Here is a 27,846-nt window from a genome sequence, read left to right as displayed (position 1 = left end):
CAAGAAATCTGTATAGTGTAGGGCAAAAGTACACAAAAAACCTGATTTCACAGTCCGTGACACATTTTTCACAGCTGTGAATCTGGTAGGGCCCTACTTATACCCTAAGAAATATGAGAAGAGTGAAACCTTACAAAAAACCTTAATTTTGGGAAGAAAACCTGACACTGCTGATCTCATTGGAAAACAACTCTCAGACCTTAATCTATGTTGCTAACCACCCTTACAACCATAAAGCTTGGCATGATTGCAAAAGGCACAAGGATTTTTGACCACAGAAAAATCACGAGTCAGAATTTGACATTTGTAGCTTAGCCTCAACAAGAGTTAAAAAAAGGGCAAAGAAACCTTTAATTACCTTTCTAATGAAAAAAGAATGCAATAGCTCGCATGCAATCATTGCTTTTCGCAACTGATTTTTACCTGAAACATTTATTCCTCACTCAAGATGCTGTGCTTAGTTTTACATTTGTTAGAATTTCATTGCTCTTGTGCTCTGATTATTCCAATACATTTTTTTCCAATAAAATATTAAAAGAAATAATAGACTTCTTTCTTTTTTGGCTTGGAGATTGAACACTAAAGACAGTCAGGAAAGGTAGAGAGAAAAGGACAACAGTGAGGATCCCGCAATCTGCCTCAACAAACGCATGCATAAGTCATGGGCCTGATTCAAAGGACATTGACTTTGATGAGATTTGGATCAGGCTCTATAAGAATACTGAGGGCTGATGCCTAGCCAATCTGTTGGCTAATTAACAGATAAAGCAAATATTTTTGAAGTAACAATCTGAGGATTTTGTTAGAGCCTTTACTCTAAATAGTAAGCACATTCCATACTAAACACATTTCACACTCTAGTAAGGACCAAAGGTTCAGTGCTTTTGCACAAAAGGGTAGCATTCATTAAAGAGGGTTTGGAAAGAGTAGTAGGAGTAGACCTAGTTATTCTGTTAAATAAATTACCAAATAGCTTGTTAAAAATTAAGTTCTAATAAAATATTCTACAATTTCATAGGCTGAAAAAAGCCTGAATATAACTGCTTCAGAAAGATGATAATCTACAGAGTTTGTCTTCGATAGTGAACCTGTTGAAAAAAGAATCCAAAACCTATTACTTATATCACAAGAGTGCCCAAAAACTCCAGTCAGAGTTGGGGCTGTGTTGTGCTAGATGCTTTACAAACATCAAGTTAGATAAGTTAAAAGCTTGAAGAGCTTACAATTGATTACCAGTTTCTTGATACCATTTATTTAGAGAGTCACAACCTTAGTGGTGTAACTCATCCAAGTTTCTAGTCCTCTTGGAACAATTTTTCTACAGTTGGCTTTCCCTGGACTCTGGTGTAATAAGACTTCAAAATCAGTAGAGAAATGTAAAAGAAAGGTCTTAGAGCAGATTGTTATTCTTACTCATTGTTCTGTGTGTTTCATATGGTACAAGTATAATATATCTAAAAAGTTTAAGTATAAAGATTATTTAAAAACCTACAAATGGAGAGGACTGCTTTCTAAAATCTGAAAGGGCCCTAACCTCTGAAGGTTATAACCTGAAATTACTAGTCAAACTTTTATAAAGCCACACTGAAGAGCGAGGGGCAAGAGCGACATGCTAATACTGCTTCCCCCACTCATGTTCTTATCTACTTTTGACCCCGTCCAAAAATGCTTCACTTGGAAACGAAATACATAGCCTTAAAAGTTACTCGGATTATTTTTTCTGTCTGGGGTTGCTGAAACCACAACATCCTTGCTGTTGCACTGAACTGAGAGCATTGAAAGCTTTGGAGAGGGTATAGTTGAGGTTTACAATGGCACCAACATTTTATTTTCCATCTGGCTCTGTTTTGCTGACTCAGAGAGCAAATAATCAATGGTAAATGTGTGATATTCCTATCCTGTTCCTAACACAGTACACAGACGCCCAACCTGAGCAGGTCCAAACTTACCCCCATCCCTTGTTTTTCCTTTATTGTTAGCTTAAGTAACAGCAAACTTCAGCCAAAGCTTGCTCCTGATCTTGGCAATTTCTACAGTTGCTCCCTGTAGAACCCTTATGTTCCTGCCCCTAATTTCCCTAGTTCCTCTGCCTTAGACCTGGTGTAGACAAGAAAATTAGGTCACCATAACTATGTTGCTCTGGGGTGTGAAAAATCCATACCCTAAGCAGCATAGATAAGCTGACCTAAGTCGCCATGTAAACAGAGCCAGGTCGATGGAAGACTTGTTCCATTGATCTAGCTTCCACCTCTTGGGAGAGGCTGATTACCTATGCTAATGAGAGAATCCCTCCCATTGGTGTAGGTAGCATCTACACTGAAGAGCTACAGCAGCACAGCTATGCTGCTGTAGCGTTATAAGTGTAGACAAACCCTTAGTAAAACACACAAAGTCCTTTTATTCTTCTGGGTTGGTTGATAACTAAATTCTCTTAATATGGTTGCCAGTGAGTCTGCAGAAATTGCTTGGCATTTTTATGCAGGGCCTTAGCAACTGACACCCTGTCAACATACGTCAATTCAGCTGGTGGATTAGAGGAAGAAGAACATTTTTAATATTTTCATATTTATTAATATTTAATGGTGCACTGTTAACCTAGCTTATAAAAGCTTCAGAATCCAACCTCAACCACCAAGCAGCTCAACTGATGAAAAAGAACTAGATGGCTTTCAGATTTTACTATATGGATTTTAGAGTATTTGCTTCAACCTGTGCTAGCAAAAAATTGGAATCTTCTATCATATGAAATGAGATTTTACTAACTGTTGTTTTCAACCATCTATGATTGAGCTAAATGAGTCTGCAAGGAAGCAGATTGTTCAACAGTACTTATTATCTGTTTTGGTATACTGTTGTATCAGCATACATACAGCAGTACCACAGAGGCTAAAACTCTGCAGGTCACTATTTACTGTGAATTTAGGACCCTTCAATATGACCCTACAACTGACTTATTTGGCAAAAATCTCTCCAAGCAAAGGCACATTGTATAAAATCTATTCATAATTTGGCACAAAGAGCTTATGCTCACTTATCAAACACAATCTGCAAACATGCCCTTTGCTCAACCCAGTCTATTAATTTTTATTTACCTGCAGCTAATACAGACTCTGGCTTTTGGAGTTATAACCCCAAGCATTTGGAATAATCTGCCTATAATATTGAAATAGGCAAATGCAGAGCCTGGTGTTATGAAACCTTTAATTTCTTATCTTCTGAAGCCTTGCCCGTGCAAAAAATCGAAGACTGTGATAGCTGAATATTTCTTTTGACTATTTTAGACTGAGTGTCTTGCATTATATTGCTTGTATGACGCTGAATTATGTTGTTCCAAGACTCTTTGTCACCTTTAAAAAACCAGTTGTTTATTCCAGGCAGTTTATCCCTATAGCAGAAATATTTCAAAAATATATTGTAATTTTTATATATATTTTTAACACTAAGAACAACCAGAAGAGACATACAGTTGCCAACTTATTACTGTCATGGAGATCTGAGGTGAACACTACATAAAACACTGTAATTTAAGCACTATCTTTTACAGGGAGTTCTGCATTGACACCACTGTATGAAATAATATAACATGACATATAGAAAAGTGGTAAATTGCTCTACTACCTGCTACAGCAATGGTTTTAAAGCACTTACCAATTTTCTTAGTAATTTAATTCTGAAGATTAAGTGTCCAAGCTATTGTATTAAGTGTACAATATAAAAGTAACTAAGCAGGAGTTTGGGGAATACTTCTCATTGCTCAACAATCCATTTGGTGTTTATTAAATAGTAATGTCCGGGAAAAAAATCCTATCCAGTTCCCAGTACATGGGGCCTTCGGAGTTTCTGGGAATGTGGAAATTGAATCCTCCATAGGGTTCTGCCAGGGATGTAGATGACTTCCTGTATCTCAAGGATTAAAATGGCACTATAATGATGTTTACTGTGACTCTTATAGCAGCACCACAAAAACAGTTTAAAAAACAATTTGTGGGAGATAGGAATTTTTTCAGGTATCTTCCCTATCTGATTATACTCCGAAAACAAGAGATCTCTTCCATGCAGGGACAAAACAGAACCATAGTTCAGTGGCGGGTGGAGGGGTGGGTTAATTAGGGAGTCTAGCAAATTTCAAAGACACCTTCAGGTTGAATTCAGCACACATAGAAAGTGGGTTTCAAGGTGAAAAATCCCTTGAAACTAGTAGTCAGAACATGTTTTCTTATTGGTATAGCAAAAGCAGACCTCAAGTACATGGAAAATACTCATTCCGAGTAGAAAATCTGTCTAAACATCTAAGTAATAAATACTGTTTACAAACCACAATTCTCAAGTTGACACTTTTTTTTCTAACAGTACATGCTCAAACACAAGAGACCTTATTATTCTCCCTTTCCATTTGCAGTCCACATGGCCAAATTACTATTTTTTCCCTTTAAAATCCACCAGTATCCCCCAGAAACACTGCAATATATGATGTGCATCTATGGGGAGCTTCTTGCCCCAATTATCTGAGAATTACTTCAATCATCAATTTGACTTAGCCATCTCAAACAAAAGGCACTTTCAATAACCAAACTCCCACAAAGCATGCTTCAGATTACAAGTTTAAATCAAGAAAATATTTGTATTTAAGAGAGATATTACTTAATACAAATTTGAAATTCAGATTTTATAAATACATACACACCAACTACACAGAATGAAAGTACAGAACTAAAAGGGATACAATTTCTCAGAATATACTCTCTAGAAGTAGAAGTTATTCCAGCATTTGTTAAGAAGTTCATTATTGTTTGCAGATAATGGCAGGTTACAACTGTGATGGTGCCCCCGCAATAAGGCTTTATGGAATATGCTTATGATTGTATATGTGACATAACTGGAATGTGTTTTAGGCTACATATGCCATGTAACATATCTATGTAAAGGTTATGATCTACTCCTATTTGCATACATGTAACATTTTTGTATTCGAAGTTATGAATATTGGCTGTGTACTGGCTTGATTTTAACTAACTTAGTGGAGCATTTGGTCAGCTTCTTGAGAAAAGTGCAAATTAAGTGCCCAATCAAAAATCACTTAAGCCAAAATGAACTTGAAGATGCCAATCCACATCTGAGCCTTCCCAGGAATATGGCTTGACTGGTAATAACTGAGTCATGCATGGACATGTGGCTTGCCCATGTGACTCCAAAACTCCATCTAGGAGCTGGACTTTGCATAGGAGAGAGGAGGGGGTCTCCACCCACAAGAGAAAATCTATTTAAACCCATGGGAGACCCCTCCATTTGGTCTTCCGCTGGCTAAAGGGATATAGCCTCTTGACCCCAAGGATACCTGAAAGAAACTGGAACAAAGGACAGTAACTGCAGGGGATGAGAGTGATTGCTGGACCCAGACTAGAAGGAGACTAGTCTGTAAAAGGAAGCTTACTGGAACTGGTTAGGTTTTTAACTGTACTCAGTTTTATTACTGTATTAGGCTTAGATTTGCGTGTTTTATTTTATTTTACATGGTAATTCACTTTGTTCTGTCTGTTACTACTTGGAACCACTTAAATCCTACTTTCTGTATTTAATAAAATCACTTTTTACTTATTAATTAACCCAGAGTATGTATTAATACCTGGGGGAGAAGGGGGCAAACAACTGTGCATATCTCTCTATCAGTGTTACAGAGGGCGAACAATTTATGAGTTTACCTTGTAAAGCTTTATATAGGGTAAAACGGATCTACCTGGGGTCTAGACCCTATTGGGAGTTGGGCATCTGAGTGTTAAAGACAGGGACACTTCTGTAAGCTGCTTTCAGTTAAGTCTGCAGCTTTGGGGCATGTAACTCAGACCCTGGGTCGGTATTGGAGCAAAAGGGCATGTCTGGCTCAACAAGACAAGGTGCTGGAGTCCTGAGCTGGCAGGGAAAGCAGGGGCAGGAGTAGTCTTGGCACATCAGTTGGCAGTTCCTAAGGGGGTTTCTGTGATCCAACCCATCACAACAACAATAGTGAGATATATAGGCAATAATTTGCATCAAAGGGCCTGTTTCCTATTGCATTTTTTGGTTGTACAATTATTACATAGTATAACTTGAAAATACTCTCCATTTTCAGCTAGTAAAATTTTGTACTAGCCAATAACTGCTACATTTCAAATTTAGAGAGTATTTAAGCTAGTTTCATTTCCTTTGTGCATTCTCATTCCATTGGCAAGAAACAATAATTATTTAAAAAAGATAAAACTTTCTACACAATTAGTCCCTGGCAAGTTGGGGTGTAAATCTACCCCACACTAGTCTGCCATGCACTAACTATTAATGTGGATCCTACTGCTGTGCACAAGAAGTTCCCTAGCACATTCTGATCTACCCTTTGAAACGGGAAGTACATCAAAGTGCAGAAGAAAGGCTGTGGTCAACAACTCTTCCTTTGGCACAATAGAACTCTCTACAGTAAGTGTAAAACTTTTATCTGTGTGGGATACAGAACTGTCTTGGGGGTCAGCCTGCAATAATGGAATGAACTCTTTCCCCACTCACTCCAGCCCCTCCCCCAGAATCAGGGGCTGTATGTACTTCCGGCATATGGGGAGGCTGGGTGTGGGGACTGTGGCCCCACCCACTGCTCCACCCCTACTCTCCCCGAGGCCCCATCCCAAGAGCTCATCTTCCCCCGTCCACCTGCTGATAGGCAGCAGGGCCTGGGGAAGAGCAGGAATGGGGGCCTCTGGGCAGAGCACAGGAGGCACTCCAAAGGCGGTGGGTTGGCCTGTTTGGGGAAGCTTCGCCTCCCCAGCTTATGACACCTGCCGCTCATGCCCAGAATTTAGGACCATCATAAACCTTGCCACCTTCTGCTCCAAGTGCAAGGAACATTTCTTTGACTTGGCCTTTTCTAACAAATACATAGGAACAGATATATAGCCTCTCCTTCCTTACAAAGAAAAAACAAAAGAAAAAAACCTCATTCCTCTCAAAACAAGACACTCCAACATACACACTCCTTCCCCTGGGGAGAGGATGAGAGCAAACAGCATCTGGCTGATATTAGTCATGTCACTTAATGCACTGCTGGAAGGCATTCAGATATTACAGTGGTGAGGGGTGTTTAAGAACCTATACGGAATAGAATAGCTGTCTATCAGAATTAGTTACTTACTATAGTATGTTCTTTTGGAAAATGCCTTAAAAAATAAAAGTAAGGTACTTTGTCCCATTGTTCTTGGGCAAACTTTTTTTTGATCTACTGTTGTAGAACATGCTGAGTGTCAGCATGCTACCAACCTCCACATAAAAGTAATTAGCCCTGTAATAGTATAGCATGTGTATAGCTTGTGAAGCACTTCTGACATTTTTCAGAATGAAAGGTGCTATACAAATAAGTAGTGCCATTTGTCATGCTTTTCTTTAACTGACTAATTTCTGTAATAATGATAACCTATACAATTTATTTAATCTCTTCTGGGATCTTGTTGCTGTGAACGAGATGGCTCTTCACAGATTTGTTCTTTCCTTTCAGAGAGCTTCCAGAAGCAGTGTTGGGAAATTGCTCGTAGTAACAGGGCACGCCTGCCCTTTCGGGAAGGCTATAGGACAGATATGGCACTGATCTTGGTTTAGGTCAGAATGAAGAAATCATGGAAGGAGTAATTCCAAGAAAGACCTGAGGACTCCTAGGCTGGGCAGTGATGATTACTGGGAAAAGGATCAGGGAAGGAGAAGTTACTTTCACTGTACAGTGACAGGAGTTCTTCAAGATACTTGTCCCTAAGCGTGCTCCACTTCAGGTCTGCAAGTACCCCATGCACCTTTGAGCAGAGACTTTTGGTAGCAGTGCCCATTCAGTCTTCACAGGCACCCTTAGCTTCCCTTGTGCCTTGCACGTACGGTGTATATGGTAGTGTTGGATGAACCACCCTCAGTTCCTTCTCTACCACAATATCCCATGAAGACAAGACTCCAAAAGCAGGGGGGGAAGAAGGGTGGGTAATGGAACACCCATAGGGACAAACATCTCAAAGAACTCCAGTTACAGTTCAAGACAAGTAACCTCTGAGCCCTGGTCTACACAGGGGAGGCGGGGTGGAGGAGGGGAAGAAGGAGAAGGGGTGTGTCGATCTAAGTTATGCTACTTCAGCTCCATGAACAACATAGCTGAAGTCGACGTACTTAGATCAATTTACCGAGGTGTCTTCATTGCGGAGAGTTGACTGCTGCTGCTCCCCCGTCGACTCTGCTTGCACCTCTTTCGGCGCTGGAGTACAGGAGTCAATGGGAGAGGGCTTGAGGGTCGAATTATCGCGTCTAAATCAATCCCTGCTGGATCGATCGCTGCCTGCCGATCCGGCAGGTAGTGTAGACATACCCTCAGTCTTCAAAAAGTATCCCTATGGGTGCTCCACTTCACGTGGCTCTTGAGCAGTGCACCACACTTTGGTGCTTTGGAGCCTGGTTTAAGACTGTGTGCAGAACTGCAGTCCCAAAGGCAGCATTCGCCCCAGAGGCATGTACTAAGGCATAATGTTTTGAGAAGATGTGAACTGAGGCCCATGTGGCTGCTTGCCTATTACTGCAATGAGTGTATTCTTCATCAGCGCAATGGAAATAGGCCGGGGTCTGTTGGAACATCGGTAAGTCTAGAAAAGGCTGGACATTAGCAATCATGTAGCAGGAAAGGATACAACCAGAAACCCGCTTAGAGAGACTTTGGGTGAAAGAGAGGTCCCTTTAATTCTGTCCATGAAAGAGAGAGTCTGGGAGAGGCCCTAAAGAGGTTAGTCCTGTGCAAATAAAAGGCCAATACCTCCTCATATCTAAGGTGCGCAGGGGGCTTCTTACCTAATCAGATGAGGCTTTGGGGTGAAAAACTGGCAGCTAGCTTGCTGATTTTCCTAGCTGAGAGCTATTAGACATGCAGACTTTATAGACAATCACAGAAAGGAACACTTAGCTAGTGGCTCGAAGGATGGCTTCATCAGAAAGCTGAGGACCAAATTTAAGTCCCACCCAGAAGTGGGTTCCTCACATATAGAAAAAGATTAACTAATACTTTGATAAATCTGGAAGTGCTAAGGTGAGCGAACACTAACACCCCTTAATAGAGAAATGGAAAGCTGTAATAGCTGCCAAATGAATTTTAATGGAACTCAAGGATAGACCCAAATTCTTAAAGTCTCACAAGTAATCTAAGGCATCCAGAAGGGAAGAACAGACAAGGGACAAGTGCTGCTGGGTACACTAATGGTGAACTCTTTCATTTTTTAGTTGATGCTTTTCTGCTATTCAACAACATCTCTTATACCTCTCTCAAAAACAGGAGACCACTATACCATAACCATCCAACTGGGGTGAAGAACATGCCCTGAATTCTGAGTTATCAGGTTGAGAATGATCAGTAACTGTAGAGTAAGACAAGACTTGAGGTGAACCAGGTCAGGAACCAAATTTGCCTTGGACAAGTTGGTGTAATTACAATGACTTTGGCTTTGTCCTGCTTGATTTTGTTTAGGACTCTGAGGAACAGAAGTGTCAGAAGTCAGGCATAGAAGAGATTCCTCAACCAAGAGATGAAGAAGGAGTCTTCCAGAGATTCTAAGACCTTCTCTCAAACAGAACCTTCTACACCTTTTTGATGGCAGTAGCGAAGTCTATTTCTGGAAAACCCTACATGAGAAACACACTGGTGAATCAGGTTGTTGACTTCCCATCTGTGGTCCTGGCAGAAATGTCTGCTCAAGCCATCGGCTATGGTGTTCTAAAGACTGAATAAGTATGAGACGAAGATGAAAATCTGATGGGCTATGCACCGTTTCCATCGCTGATCTGCTTCTGCACAAAAGTAAAGGGGTCTTGCTTCTCCTTGATGATTTACATAATACATACTGGCTCTGTTGTCTCTCATGATCTTGACACACTGACCCTTGTTCATGAGAAAGAAGAGCTTGCAGGCAAATTGGTTTGAACCACTCTGAGCTCCAGGAGAGGTTGATATGAATAACAGACTCTTGAGCAGTTCATTTGCCTTGAATGGTATGTGTTCAAAGAGGACCTCCCACCCTATGAGAGATATGTGGCAGTGGTGGTGGCGGGGGAGGGGGAGGCGGAAGGGCAGGCAAAGGACGGGAAATCCAGTACAAACCTTGTCTGGGTCTTTCCACCAATTGAGCAACTCTAGAACCTGATGAATGATGGACACTAATTTGTTCAGACTGTATGTGCTGGGCATGTAAACAGTTCTCAAACAGTGTAAATGCAACCTGCCAGGTGACCTAGGAGCTGCAGACAAGTTCTGGCTGACATCTGTGGGTTCATTTGAACCTGTGAGATTAGGTTAATCAATGTCATAAATCTGTCTGTTGGAGGTAAGATTCGGATGTTGTGGCATCTAAAGTGTCTCCTAAAAACTCTGTTCACTGAAGTGGTGTCAAAGTGGCCTTTCTTTGTTGACATCTTAGCTTGCTGAATATGGCCACAGTTTTTCTCACTGCGGAAATAACTTTGTTATGGAGCCCTTGATGAGCCAATCATGGAGATAAGAAAGAAGATTATTCCCAACTGACATAGTGGAATAGCTACCACCTCCAGAACCTTTATACTCTGGGAGCAGTAGAGAGTCTGAAGGGGAGCACTCAATATTGGAAGTGCCCCTTGCTGACCACGAAACGCAGAATCCTCTTGTGAGATGGATACATCATGATATAAAAATACAATCCCCTGGATCTAGAGATGGTACTATTGCTGTGAGTGTCACCATCCTGAACCTCTGTGTTTTGATGAAAGTGTTCAACAACCTGAGATCTAAGACTGGTTTCCATCTGCCCTTCTTTTTGGGAACCAGAAGTACATAGAATAGAATCTCTTCCCTCTGTTTTGGGCAGTGTGATGGGGTCTGCTTACACCGCACTAGCCCAGACAGGGTTAAGCACATGTTATTAACAGCGGAAGTCCCACCTCCCTGGAAAGACTGGGCATGCTCCGAGTGCTCTAGTAGTATAAAGGGAGGGAGCCTAGCTCATTCTAGACTGGAGGCCGTAGGGGAAGGACCTGCCTGGGAAGCTCCTGCGGAGGACCAGCCACAGCCCCTGACTGCACCAGGAATCGAAGCCGTCCACGGCTTGCCTGCACCCCGGCGACTGGAGGAATCCCTGGAGACAACTGGCCCTACCGAACACAGAGGACCCGACATCTCATGGGAAACCCCAACACAGACTCTGGTAGGAAGTGACCAAGGGAGGGTGACAGAGTGGTACCTCCACCCCGGGGAAACTCAGTGTGTTTCAGTAGGACCCCCCGCTGAGTCAGTGGCAAGCCGCTACACCACTGTTAGTGCCCTGAGTCAGGGCCTGGTGGAGTCGGGTGGGCCCGGGCCCCCCACCGGGGCTGCCACACCCCATAAGGGGCACTCCAACGCTACAGACTCTGGCCACCAGGCCACGCTGCCCTGCGCCAAAGGGCTGCTTTATAGACTCCGGCTGTTAGGCCCCGCTGCCCTTCATCAAAGGGCGGCTCTATAGCCTCTGGCCACTAGGCCACGCTGCCCTGCACCGAAGGGTGGCGCCACAGACTCTGGCCGTTAGGCCATGCTGCCCTGTGCCAAAGGACTGCTTTATAGACTCCAGCCACTAGGCCCCGCTGCCCTTCATCAAAGGGCGGCTCTATAGACTCTGTCCGCTAGGCTATGCTGCCCTGCACTGAAGGGCTGCTTTATAGACTGACCAATGCCCTGACCCTAGGGGCATGGACCGTCACACGCAGGTATTTGTTCTACAGCTCCTATGCTGAGAAGGGACAGGACTTCTTGTTTCAGCAGATGTTTGTGACATGGGTTCCTAAAAAGGCACGTTAAGTGGGGTAATGGAGGTGAAATAGATAGAACAGCCCCACATTACAATTTCCAAATCCCACCTGTCGGAAGTAATCTGGTCCCATGCAATTCAGAAGTGAGAGAGACACTCCCCAAAAGATGTGGCGGAAGGAGCAGGCGACGGTATAATGTAGCTTTAGATTCTGAAGGGGAAGTGGTTCTGGATCCTCAACCGAAACAATAAACCTTAGATGATGAGCATGGCTGAGTAATAGTGGTGGTGGGTGGTTCTCTTTTCTGCAACCTGGGGCTCTTCTTAAAACAGTTCCAGTGGTCTGTGGAGGGAGGGAATTGGGCTGGGCAGGATCTCTGATCCATCTGTGACCTGCTGAACCTCCTTTTGTTCACAGGTATGTAAACACCAAGGGAGTGGCAGTAGCACTGAAATCCTTGAGAGAGTACAAGGATTCATCAGTGGACTCACTGAAAAGCTTGAGGCCATTGAAAAGAAAGTCCTCAATAGTGTTCTGGACCTCCCTTGGGATTCCTGAGGATTGCAACCAGAAGGCATGACACATGACAGTCACAGCAGAAATAGAGCAACCTGCCATATCGGCCACATCTAAGGAGGCCTGTAACAAAGTCCCTCACTAATAACTGTCCCTCTGCAATGCTCAAATTCCGCTTGATGTTCAGAAGGCAGATGTTCAATAAAAGTTGTATGTGCCATAGTTCGTGTGATTATATTTTGTGATGAGGCCTTGATAATTGCTGATTCTGAATTATAATGATACAGAAGACCAAAGAGAACCAGGCATTTTTGGCCTTTATCACGTGGGGTTACTTTAGAATGGTGTTGCCTGCTACATTTGTTCACAACACTGACGATCAAAGAATTAGGTATTGAGTGTGTGAACAGAAATTCAGACTTCTCAGCAGGAAAATAATTCTTTTTATCTGCTCTTTCACATGTTGAAAATCTGATGGCTGGGATTTGCCAAATTGTTTTGACAGATTCAAGTAAATCCTGGCTTCGCAGCAAAGCTACCTAATACAAGGTGGCAGTTGGAGAATGTCAAGAAGTTTGTTAGGTATCATGCAGAGGATGTGAAGGGAGACAACAATCCTTTACATAAGCTCCTGGAACTGTTTAAAACCATCTGCATTGGTGGGAGGTGGAAGGAGACAACATTGGTGCTTCGTTAGGTGAACAGATGTTACTTTGTGGTGTACCTTCCTCATCAGTCCTTTTATCTTGTTCCTATAAAGATTCTTTCTGAGATGGAGGCTGATGCAGAGGGATAGAAGGAGCAAAGGATTGCTGGTGTTCCCCATGGATACAGCTAGGTGCTCCAGAAAACTGTTGTAAGCAGACTACAGGTCCCCATATGGCCTTTGGGCAGGCCATAATGAAAATGAGGGGGTACCCAGGACTGATCATATTAGACAGAATGAGGAGTGATGAAACTGCCTGTGTCTTGGTGTTTCTCACTCAAAAAAGATGTCAGAAGAGGTAGCTCTGGGCTGGTAATTGAGTGATTCTCTAACGGAAATCTGAGAGTCTGAAGAACTATTTTCCTCATAGTCCATGGGAGAAGCAGACAGGGGTGGTGTTGAAGGAGGTTGCTTGTCTCTTTGAGCGGGTACCGAGGAGCCAGGCAGTGCCAGAGAATGGTGCAGTACCAGTGACAGACAAGGCTCCAGTACCAGGAGTATTTCCTTATCCATTAGTAGAGGTGATGCTGGTTCATCTCAGACAAACAAGAGAAAAACTCCTGCAGTACGGGGTGAATCTGCACAGAAACTTGGTGGATCCCTGCAGGGAAAGGTGGTTCTGAGAGTGACATTGGGTTTGACAGTATTAATCAATCAATTTGTGACACATAATTGGGTACCACAGGCAACATGGAAGTAGGCCCTGCTGTTGGAACCGTTGTCTTTCAGGCAGAGTCCTTAGGATCCCTAGCACCATGATCACACGTAGGTGGCACCAAGGCTGGCTTCATAAAGAGTGGTGCTGGGAACCTAGGGACTTAGAAGTGCCTGAAGCCTTAGCTGAGGGGCCCTAGGTACCAGGAGAGCTTGGAGCTCCAGCAATACCTTTTCTGGGACACAAGGTCTTTGTGGTGACCTACGCTTCTTAGCACCAACTTTCTTTGAGGGGATCTTGAAGTCTTGGTACTATCCTCTGTTCTCCGCTGTGAAGGTCTAGTCAGTGGATGAGTGGGCTGCAGAGGATGACAGGGTACTGTGCTCATTGGAAGACCACTGTACTTGGAAGGGTATCAGGGGCTGGGTCTGATGCAGGTCAAAGGAAGCACTCCATCATGGGAAGCCTAAGCTTTATCTTCCTGTTTTTTCAAGACCTATTGTTAAATCCCAAACAAATTTTACACTTAGATGAGATGTGGGTGTCCCCTAAACAGTGGATACAGTGAGAGTGACCATCACTAACTGGGATAGAATCCTGGCAAATGAGGCAACATTTAGATCCAGGGGACTTAGGCATGCCCTGCAGGAAAAAAAATCCTTCCAAGATGCAAAGACTCCCAGGGGGAGGGAGAGGAACAAGGAGTCCCAAGGAAGCTTCCTCAAAAAAAAAATTCCTAGAACTATGGTAACTAGTAAAAATAACTAAAAGGGGGCTAACTGAAATCTAAAATAAGAAAACCTAGAAACTATTCCCTAAAGAAAAAGCTAGTATGAAGCAGGCGTTGCAAGACACTCCATCTCAAGCTGAGGTGGCTGAGAAGGAACTGAGTGTCATTTGTCCAACACTGCTCTACATACCTTCAGTATGGGGCAGGAGGATAACCTGGGCAAATGTGCGACTGAATGGGAACTACCACCAAAAGTCTCCGGATGCGCATCCACCTTTGATCTAAGTGCAGCACCCATAGAGACATTACTTAAATAATTAGTCAGAGCTCCCCATTTCAGAGTGAGTTCTCCCTCAGAGAGCTTAGAAAAGTATTCAAGTGGACCTCATCCAAAAGGGAGTTCTACAGGAGGACATTTAACTCCAAGATCTGCCACTGACCAGGTCCCGTATGAATCTAGAAACAAAGTGCAAGCAACCCCATGGCTCATCATAAATGCTGAGCAGGAAGCAATCACTTAGGGACTATCTTATGAATTATTTGATATATCATACTTTGAAATAAATCTTTTGGCATAACACTACAGATCTCAAGAACTGGTATAATTAGAAGCAAAGCAAGGGGGTAGCTGTGTTCTACATTTGCAGCTTTGGATCAGATTCCTGAGCAAACCAATTAGGAGCACATTATAGTAATCTGTTTTAGATGTGACAAAAGGAAGCACAACCATAGTGAGATCCATGTCTGGGAACTACAAGCAGGTTTCAAAGCTGAACTGTAGAGGGTAAAAGTGACTCTTGACCACTGTGATAACGTAGGCATCTGTACTAAGAAAACTACTAACGGGGACCTTCAACTTCTGCATCTATCTCACCAGGAGGAGGATGTAAAACTTGAACAAGGGACAAACAAACAAGTAGATTTTTTCATTGCAATTCTGCCCTATTCAATGTAAAAATTCTTGACATCAAATTTCAGAAGAAAAATTCAGTATTGTTTCCATATGAATTAATGAATCCCTTTATGGCTGTGTGGATGGTTATACATAAGATTGTTCTGTTTTGCCTGGTTTTATTTAGACACAGAACTTGAGTTCTGCACTGTCATGGACTTTCCTCCATCCCTGCCAAAACTATGATCTAAAGCTGTCCTGTGTAGTCTGAATGATACTCTTGTTAATGCTGTATCTGATGTTGCACTCTATATGATTTTATGAAAGTATGCCGATGAGTGTGAATATAATGTAACTAAAATATGCTTCATGCAAAATGTCTCTTGTAAGATATCATTACAAAACTTATAATCTACTGAATGTGGTCATCCTATTTGTATAAATGTACCACTCCTGTATCTGAAACTAGAAATATGAAATATAACTCTGAGGTCCTATTGTAGTTATGCAAAGTGTGGGCCATTAATGGCGGTTTGGAATCTTAATGGCTCCCATCAGCCAGGACATCTGACTGTAGATGGCTCTGTTTTATTTTTAAGTCTTCCTGTATACGTCTGTGCTGGCAAGTGGGTAATGAAGTCTTACAGTGACATGATCATGTCACCTGAACTGGAATCCATCTTTAACCTGGTGCTTTTCCATTGAGAAGTAGGGGGTGGGAACCCAGAGGGACAAAGGATTCCTGCCTTATGCAAAAGATATAGAAGTGAGTGGAACAGAACAAAAGCCCGGGGCGGCCATCATGAGAAATCCCCTAGCTACCACCTGAACTGGAACAAGTGTTAAAAACAGGAACACTTCTCAAGTTGCTTTCAGTTAAGTCTGCAGCTTTGGGGCACGTGGTTCAGATCCTGGGTCTGTGCTGGAGCAGACGCGTGTCTGGCTCAGCAAGACAGGGTGCTGGTGTCCCGAGCTGGCAGGGAAAGCAGGGGCAGAAGTAATCTTGGCATATCAGTGGGCAGCGCCAAGGGGGTTTCTGTGATCCAACCCATCACACTGTAAAACTAGCAGGACTTTTTTTCTTAAATAGAATGTTAATAAAGTCATGTTACAAGATCAGGGCTTGCAAGTGGTTGCATATGTTAGAGAGCTCAATTACTAAAATCTAACTAAAAATACTTCCTTTTCAGTCTATAATGACATTGATTAAGCCAAAGGCCCTGAGGAGTACTAGATTCCACTATCATGGAATTTAAGTTTTGGAGCAGCTGTCTCAGAAATCCTCCTCCCACTGCAGTAATCTAGTTCTTCCTGGTGATTCACCCACCATCTCATTTTCTGTCTTTCCATCTAGTTGGGACATACTCATTACCTTCTGCATATGTTCCTTTTGCTCCTTCAAAAGTGGGAGCTCTATTGTTTTCAATGCATATGCTTCAACTAGTTGGTAAGTACTACCTTATTTTTGATATATCAGTACCTAGAATGTCATACAGTACTACAGATGTAGACTCACCAGCACTGTATTCAGAAGGGCTGCCACCAATATGGTCAGTGACATTGTGTATTTGCATATACAGTCCAAAACTGGCTTTTATTTACTTCAGTGTTACCTAGCAAGCACATATTTACTATTCTCTATGCTCTCCTTCCATCTCTCCTGAGAATTTGGTATAATTAGCTTGCACTAGTAAACCAGCCTATCTTCATTCCAGAAGGAGTGAGGAGAGCTCCTCCTATGCCTAACCATTTTTATTCCTCCTCTCCTTCCCCCCCCCTTCCCCTTTCATTTCCCCTACAGGTCTCCATGTTCCGTCTCCATTTTTCCCTTTTGACCCCACCATCCCCAGGGTTCCACGTTGTGACAATCTTCCCTTTGATAACTAGACATACAGCTCATTCAAGTTAGCAATCTTGCTCCAGTCATGTACTTCTGGGGTCCTACTGGTTTTGGCACGACATGAACAGTAATCAGACCCTGGCTGACTTAGGATTCAAGGGACCAGTGCCTTTCCTCTTTCATAGCATTAGGCCAGTGCTGTTCTTGCACAAAACACCTGCCCAACACTAACAGAGTGAAACTGACAAGGATCCAGGCACACTGTTCTGAAGCAAGGCTTCTTTCACTCACTATGGAAAAGCCAAATGAATGATGCTGCCAGTTTCTGCCACACCCTGGCATTTCTTAAAGCTCTTTCCACAAATATTGCCCAGGAATCTAAATACAATGAAATGTACAATGAAATCTACCAGTTAGATTATGATTAAAGATAAAGCTGACCTTAATTTGCCTGCGGTCTGGAAATATCACAAATTAAACCATAAAAATAAAGTGATTGATAATATGCTTAATACACTGATCTGAAAGGTTTGAAACTGTTTGAATTATAGGCCATGTAGTATAAATGCACAGAGAGTTACTACAGGTCCAGGCTTATTTCTGATATTATTTTACATTGTTTCAAGTGCATGGTCCCGAGTATCCTTTTTTTTAATGCAAACTTTTTGCTGTTCTTTAACCCTTCAGAGAATGGAGCCATTTGATTGTTTTGTTTTCCTAATTCTACCCCTGATGCAAATTAAGTCAAAAATCGGGTTTAGAATTATTTTTTAATTCTGTACTCCATTTCAGGTATCTTTATTCAGACTATTACAACACAATGTCACCTGCCATATATTATTGGTATATGATAATCATTTGTTGTTGAATTTTCTTTCCTTGCTAATGACACAAAAATGAAAATGTAGTTATTGAAAGGAACAACCAAAGTATACCTATACAGTCCAATTAACGGAGTATGCAAATGGCAAAAACTTGAAAGTCAAACACACAAAAATGATTAAAACTTGAAAACGAATGTAAACATTTTTAAAGTGTATAACAATCTGCTCTTTAATGAGAGATAGAAAGAGGATTTTGTAGCCAACTTTTTATCCCAGAAGCTCCAAAGATGGCTTTTAGTTTATTTTTAAAGACAGCTACACAGTGCATGCTTACAAACACATCAACAAATCTCTTAATACTAATATTTTAGTAACAATTCATGAGGAATATCATTTCATAACAGAAAATTTCCTATGCTAAACAAAAACAAGCAAGTTTTTAATGTAAGTGGCTTGACATATTGAACTATTTTATCTGCTTTCAATAATAGTGCCACCGTAGGCCAGGATCCTGCAAATACTTATGCATGTGTTTAACTTTACTACCCCAATGCTCCAGTTACTACTCACAGTTGTAAAATTAAGTACATGCAGAAGTGTTTGCAGAGGCAGGATCTTGATGGCTAATTACTACTCTAAGAGGGAACTAATAATGCGTGTTTATATGCATCTATCACACTACAACTGTCAGCTCAGACTTCTAACTTCTAAGAAGAATCCCCACAGTTGCCTTTGAAGTTATAAGAAGTTTGTTTTCATTTCAAATTATTTTAAGTATAAGAGGGAATTCCTAGCTGCTATTTTTGATTCCTTCTGTATGCAAGGAGAACCTACATAGGGGTATATGAACATTTCAAAGTCTTGTTTCATTTTAAGATAACTTCTTTATACACAGACTTATTGTGGTCTTAATATGGTTGCCACATGTAAAATAAAATGTCAGTATAAGGCTAAAAACATAAAACTAAAATATAATATAAATATCAACACAACATACTCTAAAACAGGGGTTCTCAAACTGGGGGTCGGGACCCCTCAGAGGGGTCGTGAGGTTATTACATGGGGGGTTGTGAGTTGTCAGCCTCCAACCTAAAACCCGCTTTGCCTCCAGCATTTATAATGGTGTTCAATATATAAAAAAGTGTTTTTAATTTATAAGGGAGAGGGAGGGAAATCACACTCAGAGGTTTGCTATGTGAAAGGGGTCACCAGTACAAAAGTTTGAGAACCACTACTCTAGAATGTAGGCTATCTTGAATAATGATGTTTGTCGGGGCTAAATACTCTAACTCATGCCTTGTGCTTTACAACATATTCAAGATGGTTTTATTATAGTCTAACATATCCCTCCTGTGCTATTGCTTACTCCACACACCCCCCGCCCCAACTGTTCTGTATGGTTTCTCCTTCCCACACACTGTCTACCATACACATTGTTCTTTCTTCCCTTCTGTTTCAATTTGTTTCTTCTTCCCAACAAGACATGTTGGCTCTACTCACATTTGGAAGTGCTTGTAAAGTGAAATTAACATGAGAATTCTGCTCCTGAAAGCATGCTTCACTGAGCAGGAGTCCTGTTTTAATCCATTTTACAAATGCCTTCATACAGAAGCAGAGCACACAGGTTCAGCAGGCAAATGAAGCTCATACACAGAGATGTATTTTCATACGAGTTCTCAGGCATGAAACCATTGATTTTCATTAGACCAAAGTTACAACATTCAAAAAATTACATAAAGGTAAGACAAGCATCTGCCAAACAAACTTGAAAGTATTCCTTTAAAGTTCATGTATGCTATATGGAGTTATTTCACAAGCATACAAAGCTCTGAAAAAACACAGCCATTAACAGAGACAGCTGCAGGTGAGATACTGTTGGATAACTACCCAGGATTTCCCAGAATGCACTCCCTTAAAAGGTTAGGCAAAGTGCTAAATTGGACACAAAATAATTGTGCTAGAAAAAAGCTGTTGTGTAGACACAGATAAAAACGCAACCAGTTAAATCTGAATTTTCCAAAGTGTTGGGTATGAACTGCTTTGGGGAGGGGGCAGAATAGTGGCTCACAATGCAAGGTTAAATGGAGGGTGGGGGACAGAAAGTTCTCTTTCCTAAAGAGGAGCCCTTTGTAATGTGCATGGGCCTAAAAGTCTGCATTGCCTCTGCTGCTATTAAGATTTCACAATTTTGTAAGTTTTCACAGGTACTGTTCAGAAACTTGGAGTGGCCATGAAACCAACAAAAATCATACCAATTACTCTGCTGCTGCTTGAGAAAACTGAGTGTCAGCAGAGGCAGACAGTGGAGCTAATCACTGGAGAGAAGGACTTGAATCACAGAGGTTGGGATAGCAGAGTAAAGCAGAATAATCTCTTCTGGTCACTACTGCAAGCAGCTAGGAGCAGACAAAAGGCTACAGTGGTGAAGCCCTCACAGTGGCCAAGATGCTTTGTAGGATCAGAGAATTATTCTTCTCCCTACCTGGGGCTGTGCACATGCTTTTCAGGGTACGTCTACACTTCGGGATTATTCCGATTTTACATAAACCGGTTTAGTAAAACAGATTGTATAAAGTCGAGTGCCCGCGGCCACACTAAACACATTAATTCGGTGGTGTGCGTCCACAGTCCGAGGCTAGCATCAATTTCTGGAGCGTTGTACTGTGGGTAGCTATTCCGTAGCTATCCCATAGTTCCCGCAGTCTCCCCCGTTCCTTGGAATTCTGGGTTGAGATCCCAGTGCCTGATGGGGCAAAAATCATTGTCGCAGGTGGTTCTGGGTAAATGTCGTCAGTCACTCCTTCCTCTGGGAAAGCAACGGCAGACAATCATTTCGCGCCCTTTTTCCCTGGATTGCCCTGGCAGACGCCATAGCATGGCAACCATGGAGCCTGTTATGCCTCTTGTCACTGTCACCGTATGTGTACTAGATGCCGCTGACAGAGGCGATTCAGCAGCGCTACACAGCAGCATTCATTTGCTTTTGCATGATAGCAGAGATGGTTATCAGCCGTTCTGTACTGTCTGCTGCCATTGTAAATTGGCAAAGAGATGACGGTTACCAGTCCTTCTGTGCTGTACTGTTTGCTGCTGTCATGGGTGCCCCTGGCTGAGGTCGGCCGGGGGCGCAAAAGACAAAAATGGGAATGACTCCCCGAGTCAATCCCTCCTCTATGGTATCTAAAAATAGAATCAGTCCTGCCTAGAGTATGGGGCAAATGTACTAGAGAACCAGTGTATCAGAGAACCAGAGAGCACAGCCGCTCAGTGTCAGATCCCACAGAAATGATGAGCTGCATGCCATTCACGGGGGTGCCCCTGCAACAGCCCCACCTGTTGCTTCCCTCCTCCCCCAGCCTTCCTCGGCTACCGTTGCAGTGTCCCCCCATTTGTGTGATGAAGTAATAAAGAATGCAGGAATAAGAAACAGTGACTTGTTAGTGAGATAAAATGGAGGGGAAGGCAGCCTCCAGCTGCTATGATAGTCCAGACAGGACATTAAGCAGTGTGGGGGAGAGGAGCCCAGCATCCCACTGCTATGATAGTCCAGGTAGAACAGAATCTTTTCTTTACACATGAAGGGAGCTCAGCCCCCTGTTGCTATGATGAAGACGGTTACCAGCCGTTCTTTACCATCTACTGGGAAGCAGTAGCACTCATGGGCTGATGATGAGGACGGATACCAGTCCTTCTGTACTGTACCATCTGCCACAAGGCTGATGATGACGATGGATATCAGTCATATTGTACCATCAGCCACCAAGGAGGGGGAGCGAGGATGCTACAGTTCACTGCCGCAGCATCGCGTCTACCAGCAGCATTCAGTACACATAGGGTGACATTTAAAAGAGTCAAGAGACGATTTTTTTCCCTTTTCCTTCTGGGGGTGGGGGTGGGGGGTAAATTGATGAGCTATGCCCTGAACCACCCCGGACAATGTGTTTGACCCTACAGGCATTGGGAGCTCAGCCAAGAATGCAAATGCTTTTTGGAGACTGCAGGAACTGTGGGATAGCTTGAGTCCTCAGTCCCCACTCCCTCCCTCCATGAGCGTCCATTTGATTCTTTGGCTTTCCGTTACGCTTGTCACGCAGCAGTGTGCTGAGTCCCTGCTGTGGCCTCTGTCTGGAGATTTTTTTAAAATGCTTTGGAATTTCGTCTTCTGTAACGGAGCTCTGATAGAACAGATTTGTCTGCCCATACAGCGATCACATCCGTACGGTCCATGCTGGAGCTCTTTTTGGATTTGGGACTGCACTGCCACCCGTGCTGATCGGAGCTCCACGCTGGGCAAACAGGAAATGATATTCAAAAGTTCGCAGGTCTTTTCCTGTCTACCTGGCCACTGCATCCGAGTTCAGATTGCTGTCCAGAGCGGTCACAGTGGTGCACTGTGGGATACCGCCCGGAGGCCAATACCGTCGATTTGCGGCCACACTAACCCTAATCCGATATGGTAATACCGATATTAGCGCTACTCCTCTCATTGGGGAGGAGTACAGAAACCGGTTTAAAGAGCCCTTTATATCGATATAAAGGGCCTTTTAGTGTGGACGGGTGGGGCGTTAAATCGGTTTAACACTCCTAAAATCAGTTTAAACGCGTAGTGTAGACCAGGCCTCAGTCACATTAACCCTACCTGGCTAGCTCCTGAATGCACTGTTCAGAGATATACAGATAACTAGGAGCTCTGCTGGCACAATGGAGTAGTCCCATGGAGGATTAGATATGGTACTGAGCAGTTTTAATTGCACCACTCAAGTTCTGGTATCTGTAACATCCCTGAATAAACCTTTTTCACATAACCATCATTCCATATCTGAACTCTCAATCTTCATCCTGAACGCCTTCACAAGAAGAGCCTGAGAGCTTAAATTCATAACTTTGCTAAACATTAACAATCACGATCTTAATAAAGATACTGGATTGACGACTTATTACAACAATCTGTAACTCCCTAACCCCTTTTTTGGTCCTATGTCTAAAGATGTGAGTCCGTCACAGAGGTCACGGATTCCGTGACTTTCCGGGACTTCTGCAGCAACCAGTGCGGCTGGCCGGGGGCCACCTGAGCAGCTCGGGCAGCCCCTGGGCCAGCCGCACTGGCCACTGCTGAAGCAGTTTTGGTTCCCAGCCAATGGGAGCTGCGGGGCCAGCGCTCGGGGGCAGCACACGGAGCCCCCTGGCCACAACTCCACCTAGGAGCTGAAGGACATGTCCCTATATCTGGGGAGCCTGCCAGCCCCGCTCAAACTCTCCCCACCATCCGCAGCACCAGCAGGGTCCCAGGCTGCATGCTGCCATGCCCCCACCTCCAAGCACTCTCGGTGCCCCTGCTCCCCCCCCTCGAGCACCTTCAGCACCCCCAGAGCACCCAAGATTTAGTCAAGTACAAGTCATGGACAGTCATGCGCTGTGAATTATTGTTTACTGCCCGTGACCTGTCCATGACTTTTTACTAAAAATACCCGTGACTAAAACGTAGCCTTACCTATGACTCCAGGGGTGTTAATGGGCCACTTCACCCTGAATGTGTTTACCACTGATGTTAACAATCTGTTCCACCTTGTATTTAGCTGTGACACTCTGAGCACCTTTCCCAGACCTGAGGAAGAGCTCTGTGGAGCTCAAAAGCTTGTTTCTCTCACCAACAGAAGCTGGTCGAGTAAAATGTATTACCTCATTCACCTTGCACCTCTAATCTTCTGGGACCATCATGGCTACAACAACACACTGCAAATCACTGAATAATTATTCTGAGAAGCCAGAGTGACTTAAAGCAGTTTGAAAAATTGCTGGATACCAAAAATAATTATATTTAAATGGTTTAAAATTAGATATGTACTGAAAATTGTCTCTGTACCACTTGCTATCTGGGACATTCAGCACATTAAAAAAATTATTATGTAATTTTTGATAACATATTTCAGTTCATCTGTTATATTAGGCAAGTTATATAATGTGCAAACCGAACAGGGTAAAAAGTCCTAATGTTGGCCAAAATGGAAAGGAAAGAAAATTTATCAAGCTTCTAAAATATTATAAACAATGGAATATGTTATTTAAAAAAATACTCTAATGTTTGACAGAATCCTTTTAATTAAAAAGAAGAGGGGAGGAAAATACTCACCGTTATCTTTGCTGCTGTTTTCTTCAATTGTCATTTGTTCTGCCAGCTCAGACAGTGATTCATCAATGGTCTGGCTTCCACGCAAGGTTAGGGAAAGTCTCCTCTTAAACTTTTTCATTCTATCAATGATCAATCTGGCTTAAGGAAGCCTGTACAAAAAAAAAGGAGGGAGTGGAATTCCATTATTATATTATATAAAAAACATAGGATATTAGTAGAATTGAGTTACTGCGCACGCTGCTACAATCCAAAAAACAAACAAAAAAACTTGAGTTGCGAAATAGATAAATAAATGAAATATATAAAATGTGGGAAATATTGCAGATGGTTTACTTGTATACACAAGTTAGAGAATAAACACTAGATTTTAAAAGAACACTCCTTAAATTTGGACCAAAGTTTAAAAACAAGTTTCCACAAAATAAATTATTTTTTTTTGTTTTTTAAAATTCCAATGAGAAATTTAAAAAAACGTCAATTTAATCACATTTCCATATGACATTTATTTTTTAAATTTACAAATGACACAAGTAGCTACAAATATAAAAAAATTGAGAAAATGTTATTTTTCTCTTTTTCAGTGTTTCCTTCGTGTATTTGGAAACACTCTGTACACAGTCAGAATCGCTGTTCTGTTTAAGGTCAGTTTAGCACTTCCCATCTTGGAGGTGGAACAATTCTCCAGAAAGGACCATATTTTTGGAGTTTAGTGTGCCCACCCTACACACACCCACATCATCTATCATCTGAAAGCTTATTTTATGTACATTTAGATGAGGTAGGTTGTGGGACTATCAAGTGGTGCGGTAAGCCAACAACCGAGGAGACACAATGTTACCCAAAATGAGAAAGTGTCATTTTTTGTGCAGAAACACCTCAACGTGACTCTGACTACAGTTTATACTTAAAATTAATTTCAACATCTTAATGTGGTGTTTACCAGTCAAAGATACCAAATGACAATGTATTAAAAGATTTGGTGTTGCATGGGCTAGTATTTTTTTCCAGAACTGATGAGCTGTTTGGCATGTGGCAAAAATGGCGAATATCAACAATTTGCAATATACTAACAAAAAATGTTTTCACATTGCATGTTCATAATTGTCCAAGTATCTCCCAGTGATAATACTTTTCTATATTTTCAACTAAAATTTGCTGACCAGATCATTCTCATATTGAAGATTGTGCACAAGTGGCAGTAGATTACAGGGCATCATTTGTTCTGCAGAACTGATAGCTATCACAGAATCATAGGATTGGAAGGGACCCTGAGAGGTCATCTAGTCCAGTCTCCTGCACTCCTGACAGGACTAAGTATTATCTAGACCATCCCTGACAGGTGTTTGTCTAACCTGCTCTTAAAAATCTCCAATGATGGAGATTCCACAACCTCGCTAGGCAATTTATTCCAGTGTTTAACCACTCTGACAGTTGGGAAGTTTTTCCTAACGTCCAACCTAAACCTCCCTTGCTGCAATTTAAGCCCACTGCTTCTCATCTATCCTCATATGTTAGGAGGAAAAAAATTCTCCTTCTCTTTGTAACAACCTTTTACATACTTGAAAACTGTTACCATGTCCCCTCTCAGTCTTCTCTTTTCCAGACTAAGCAAACCCAATTTTTTCAATCTTCCCTCATAGGTCATGTTTTCTAGACCTTTAATAATTTTTGTTGCTCTTCTCTGGACTCTCTCCGATTTGTCCACATCTTTCCTGAAATGTGGCGCCCAGAACTGGACACAATACTCCAGTTGAGGCATAATCAGCACAGAGTAGAGCAGAAGAATTACTTGTCGTGTCTTGCTTACAACACTATAAACGTATGTGAATTCCTAATGTAATGCCTCTCCATCTGTAAGTAGTTGTACATATAATGTAGCATGTAGTCTGCATGGTAGAAAGTTTTAAATTGTAATTACCTATGTGACGTTGCATCCCATAATGCTTTATGGGGGGTATGCTTATGAGTGTAAATGTGACATAACTGGAATATGCTTTATGCTAGATATGCCCTGTAACATATCTTTGCAAAGGTTATGTTCTACTGAATGTATTCATCCTATTTGTATGCATGTAACATTTTTATTTCTGAAGATATGAACGTTGGCTCTATGCTTATGTTTATAGTATTTGCTGTAGGAAGCACATAAGGCAGATTCAGTCAACATAGTGTGAAGGGGTTATTCAAGTAATTGGGAGTACTTAACTAACAATGAACTATAGGAGACGCCAATCCACATCTAAGCTTTTCTGGGAACGTTCAAACTAACGTAAACAATAGCCCAGGTAACTGCAAAACTCCATCTTGTTGAAGGGATTTTACACAGGAGAACAGAGGAATTTCCACCTACAAGAGAAAGACTATATGAGCCCCTGGAAACCCCTCCATTTTGTTTTCAGCTGGCTCAAGAGATAGCCTCTGACCCCAAAGAGATGCCTGAAAGAAACTGGAACAAAGGACCGTAACTACGGGGGTCTGAGTGATTGTTGGACCCAGACTAGGAGGAAGTCTAGTCTGTAAAAGAAGCTTATTGGAACATCTCTGAGGGTGAGATTTACCTGCATTTAGTTTCCTACTGTATTAGGCTTAGACTTGCGTGTTTTATTTAATTTTGCTTGGCAACTTACTTTGTTCTGTCTGTTATTACTTGGAACCACTTAAATCCTACTTTTTATATTTAATAAAAATCACAGTGACAGTACAGTAGAGTGGCTGCTATTCTTCTACATTTGGGGTCTGCACAGTACTGGGCAGTGCTGGGAGCTCGGCAGAGTGAGTGGTATGTGGAACTCCGTTTTATCTCCCCAAGATCTTTGCAGAGGCCCAGAGCACCTTGCAATATTGGAGGCAGCCTAGTCCTTTGGTCCTTCAGAAGCAATAAGACAGAAAGCATTCAACAGACAGCCCCCCAGCAGGACTTGGAGAGAAGGCAAAAGACACTCAGCAAGGAAGGTAAGGAGAAGCCCCCCACCCCCAATAAGACCAAAGAAAAATTTGGAACAGTCCACAACAAAGCAGGAAGTAGTAGTAAACTCTCACAATCACTAATGTTGATATCAGAAGAGGAATGGAACCATCCACCTCTGCCAAAGCAAACAGCAGCAAGAAACAGAGGTCAGTCTGTAAAGGCTGAAGTAAAGGCTTTACTTGAAATGAAGTAAAGGCTGAAGAAACATTTCCCAACCTCCTGACCCTGCCTTCAGTTTATCCCATGGGAGCAGGGAGTAGAAGTAAGCTAGAAGTGGAGTTGCCCCAGCCTCTTCCACATAAGCCTTTAGAGTTAGAAGCATGGACAACAGGGGTTTAGAGATACCCCACCCATCAAGCCCTTAATATAGGACCTAGGACAAAAGGCAGCGAGTTTCACTATCCCTTGTCCCTTTCACAGAAACAGGAAAGGAACAAGGATGGAAGAGCAACATGTGCAGAAGTCCCCAAACTCAATCCGCTCCACAGAACTGAACAGCAGGAGACAGTGCCAGGGAGAAGGGACAAGGGCAGGTGTGTGGGATGGATACTTGTATTTAGGGCCGGTTCTAAGGGTGCCCCTGAGCACCAACTTCCAGGGGTGCTGGACTTCTAAGCCACTTTGGCATTTTGTTTTGTTGTTCTGCTCTGATGGACTGGTCATAGAGTTGGATTTGGGTGAGGGAGGCTCAGTTGCTAGGGGTGGGGGATAAGATGAGAACAAGGAGGGAACTCCTGTGCAGAAAGAGGCAGCAAGGAGAGACAACAGCAGCAGTTATGACTAGGACAATCATTTAGC

General features: G+C 42.4%; 1 protein-coding gene across 3 annotated transcripts in view; it reads right to left on the bottom strand.

The window, feature by feature from the left end:
• CDK17 (cyclin dependent kinase 17) overlaps window positions 1-27,846 on the bottom strand; it is a 204,350-nt gene that overhangs the window by 99,089 nt on the left and 77,415 nt on the right. For all 3 annotated transcript variants that reach the window (XM_039495321.1, XM_039495307.1, XM_039495313.1), the window contains exon 2: window positions 24,081-24,229. In XM_039495321.1, the coding sequence (XP_039351255.1) occupies window positions 24,081-24,198 (118 nt within the window). In that variant the 5' untranslated portion in view covers window positions 24,199-24,229. The remainder of the gene's footprint in view (window positions 1-24,080; window positions 24,230-27,846) is intronic.

This window comes from Mauremys reevesii, linkage group 1 (genome assembly GCF_016161935.1).
Source record: "Mauremys reevesii isolate NIE-2019 linkage group 1, ASM1616193v1, whole genome shotgun sequence".
Classification (NCBI taxonomy): domain Eukaryota; kingdom Metazoa; phylum Chordata; order Testudines; family Geoemydidae; genus Mauremys; species Mauremys reevesii.
This window is presented reverse-complemented; position numbering and strand designations above follow the sequence as displayed.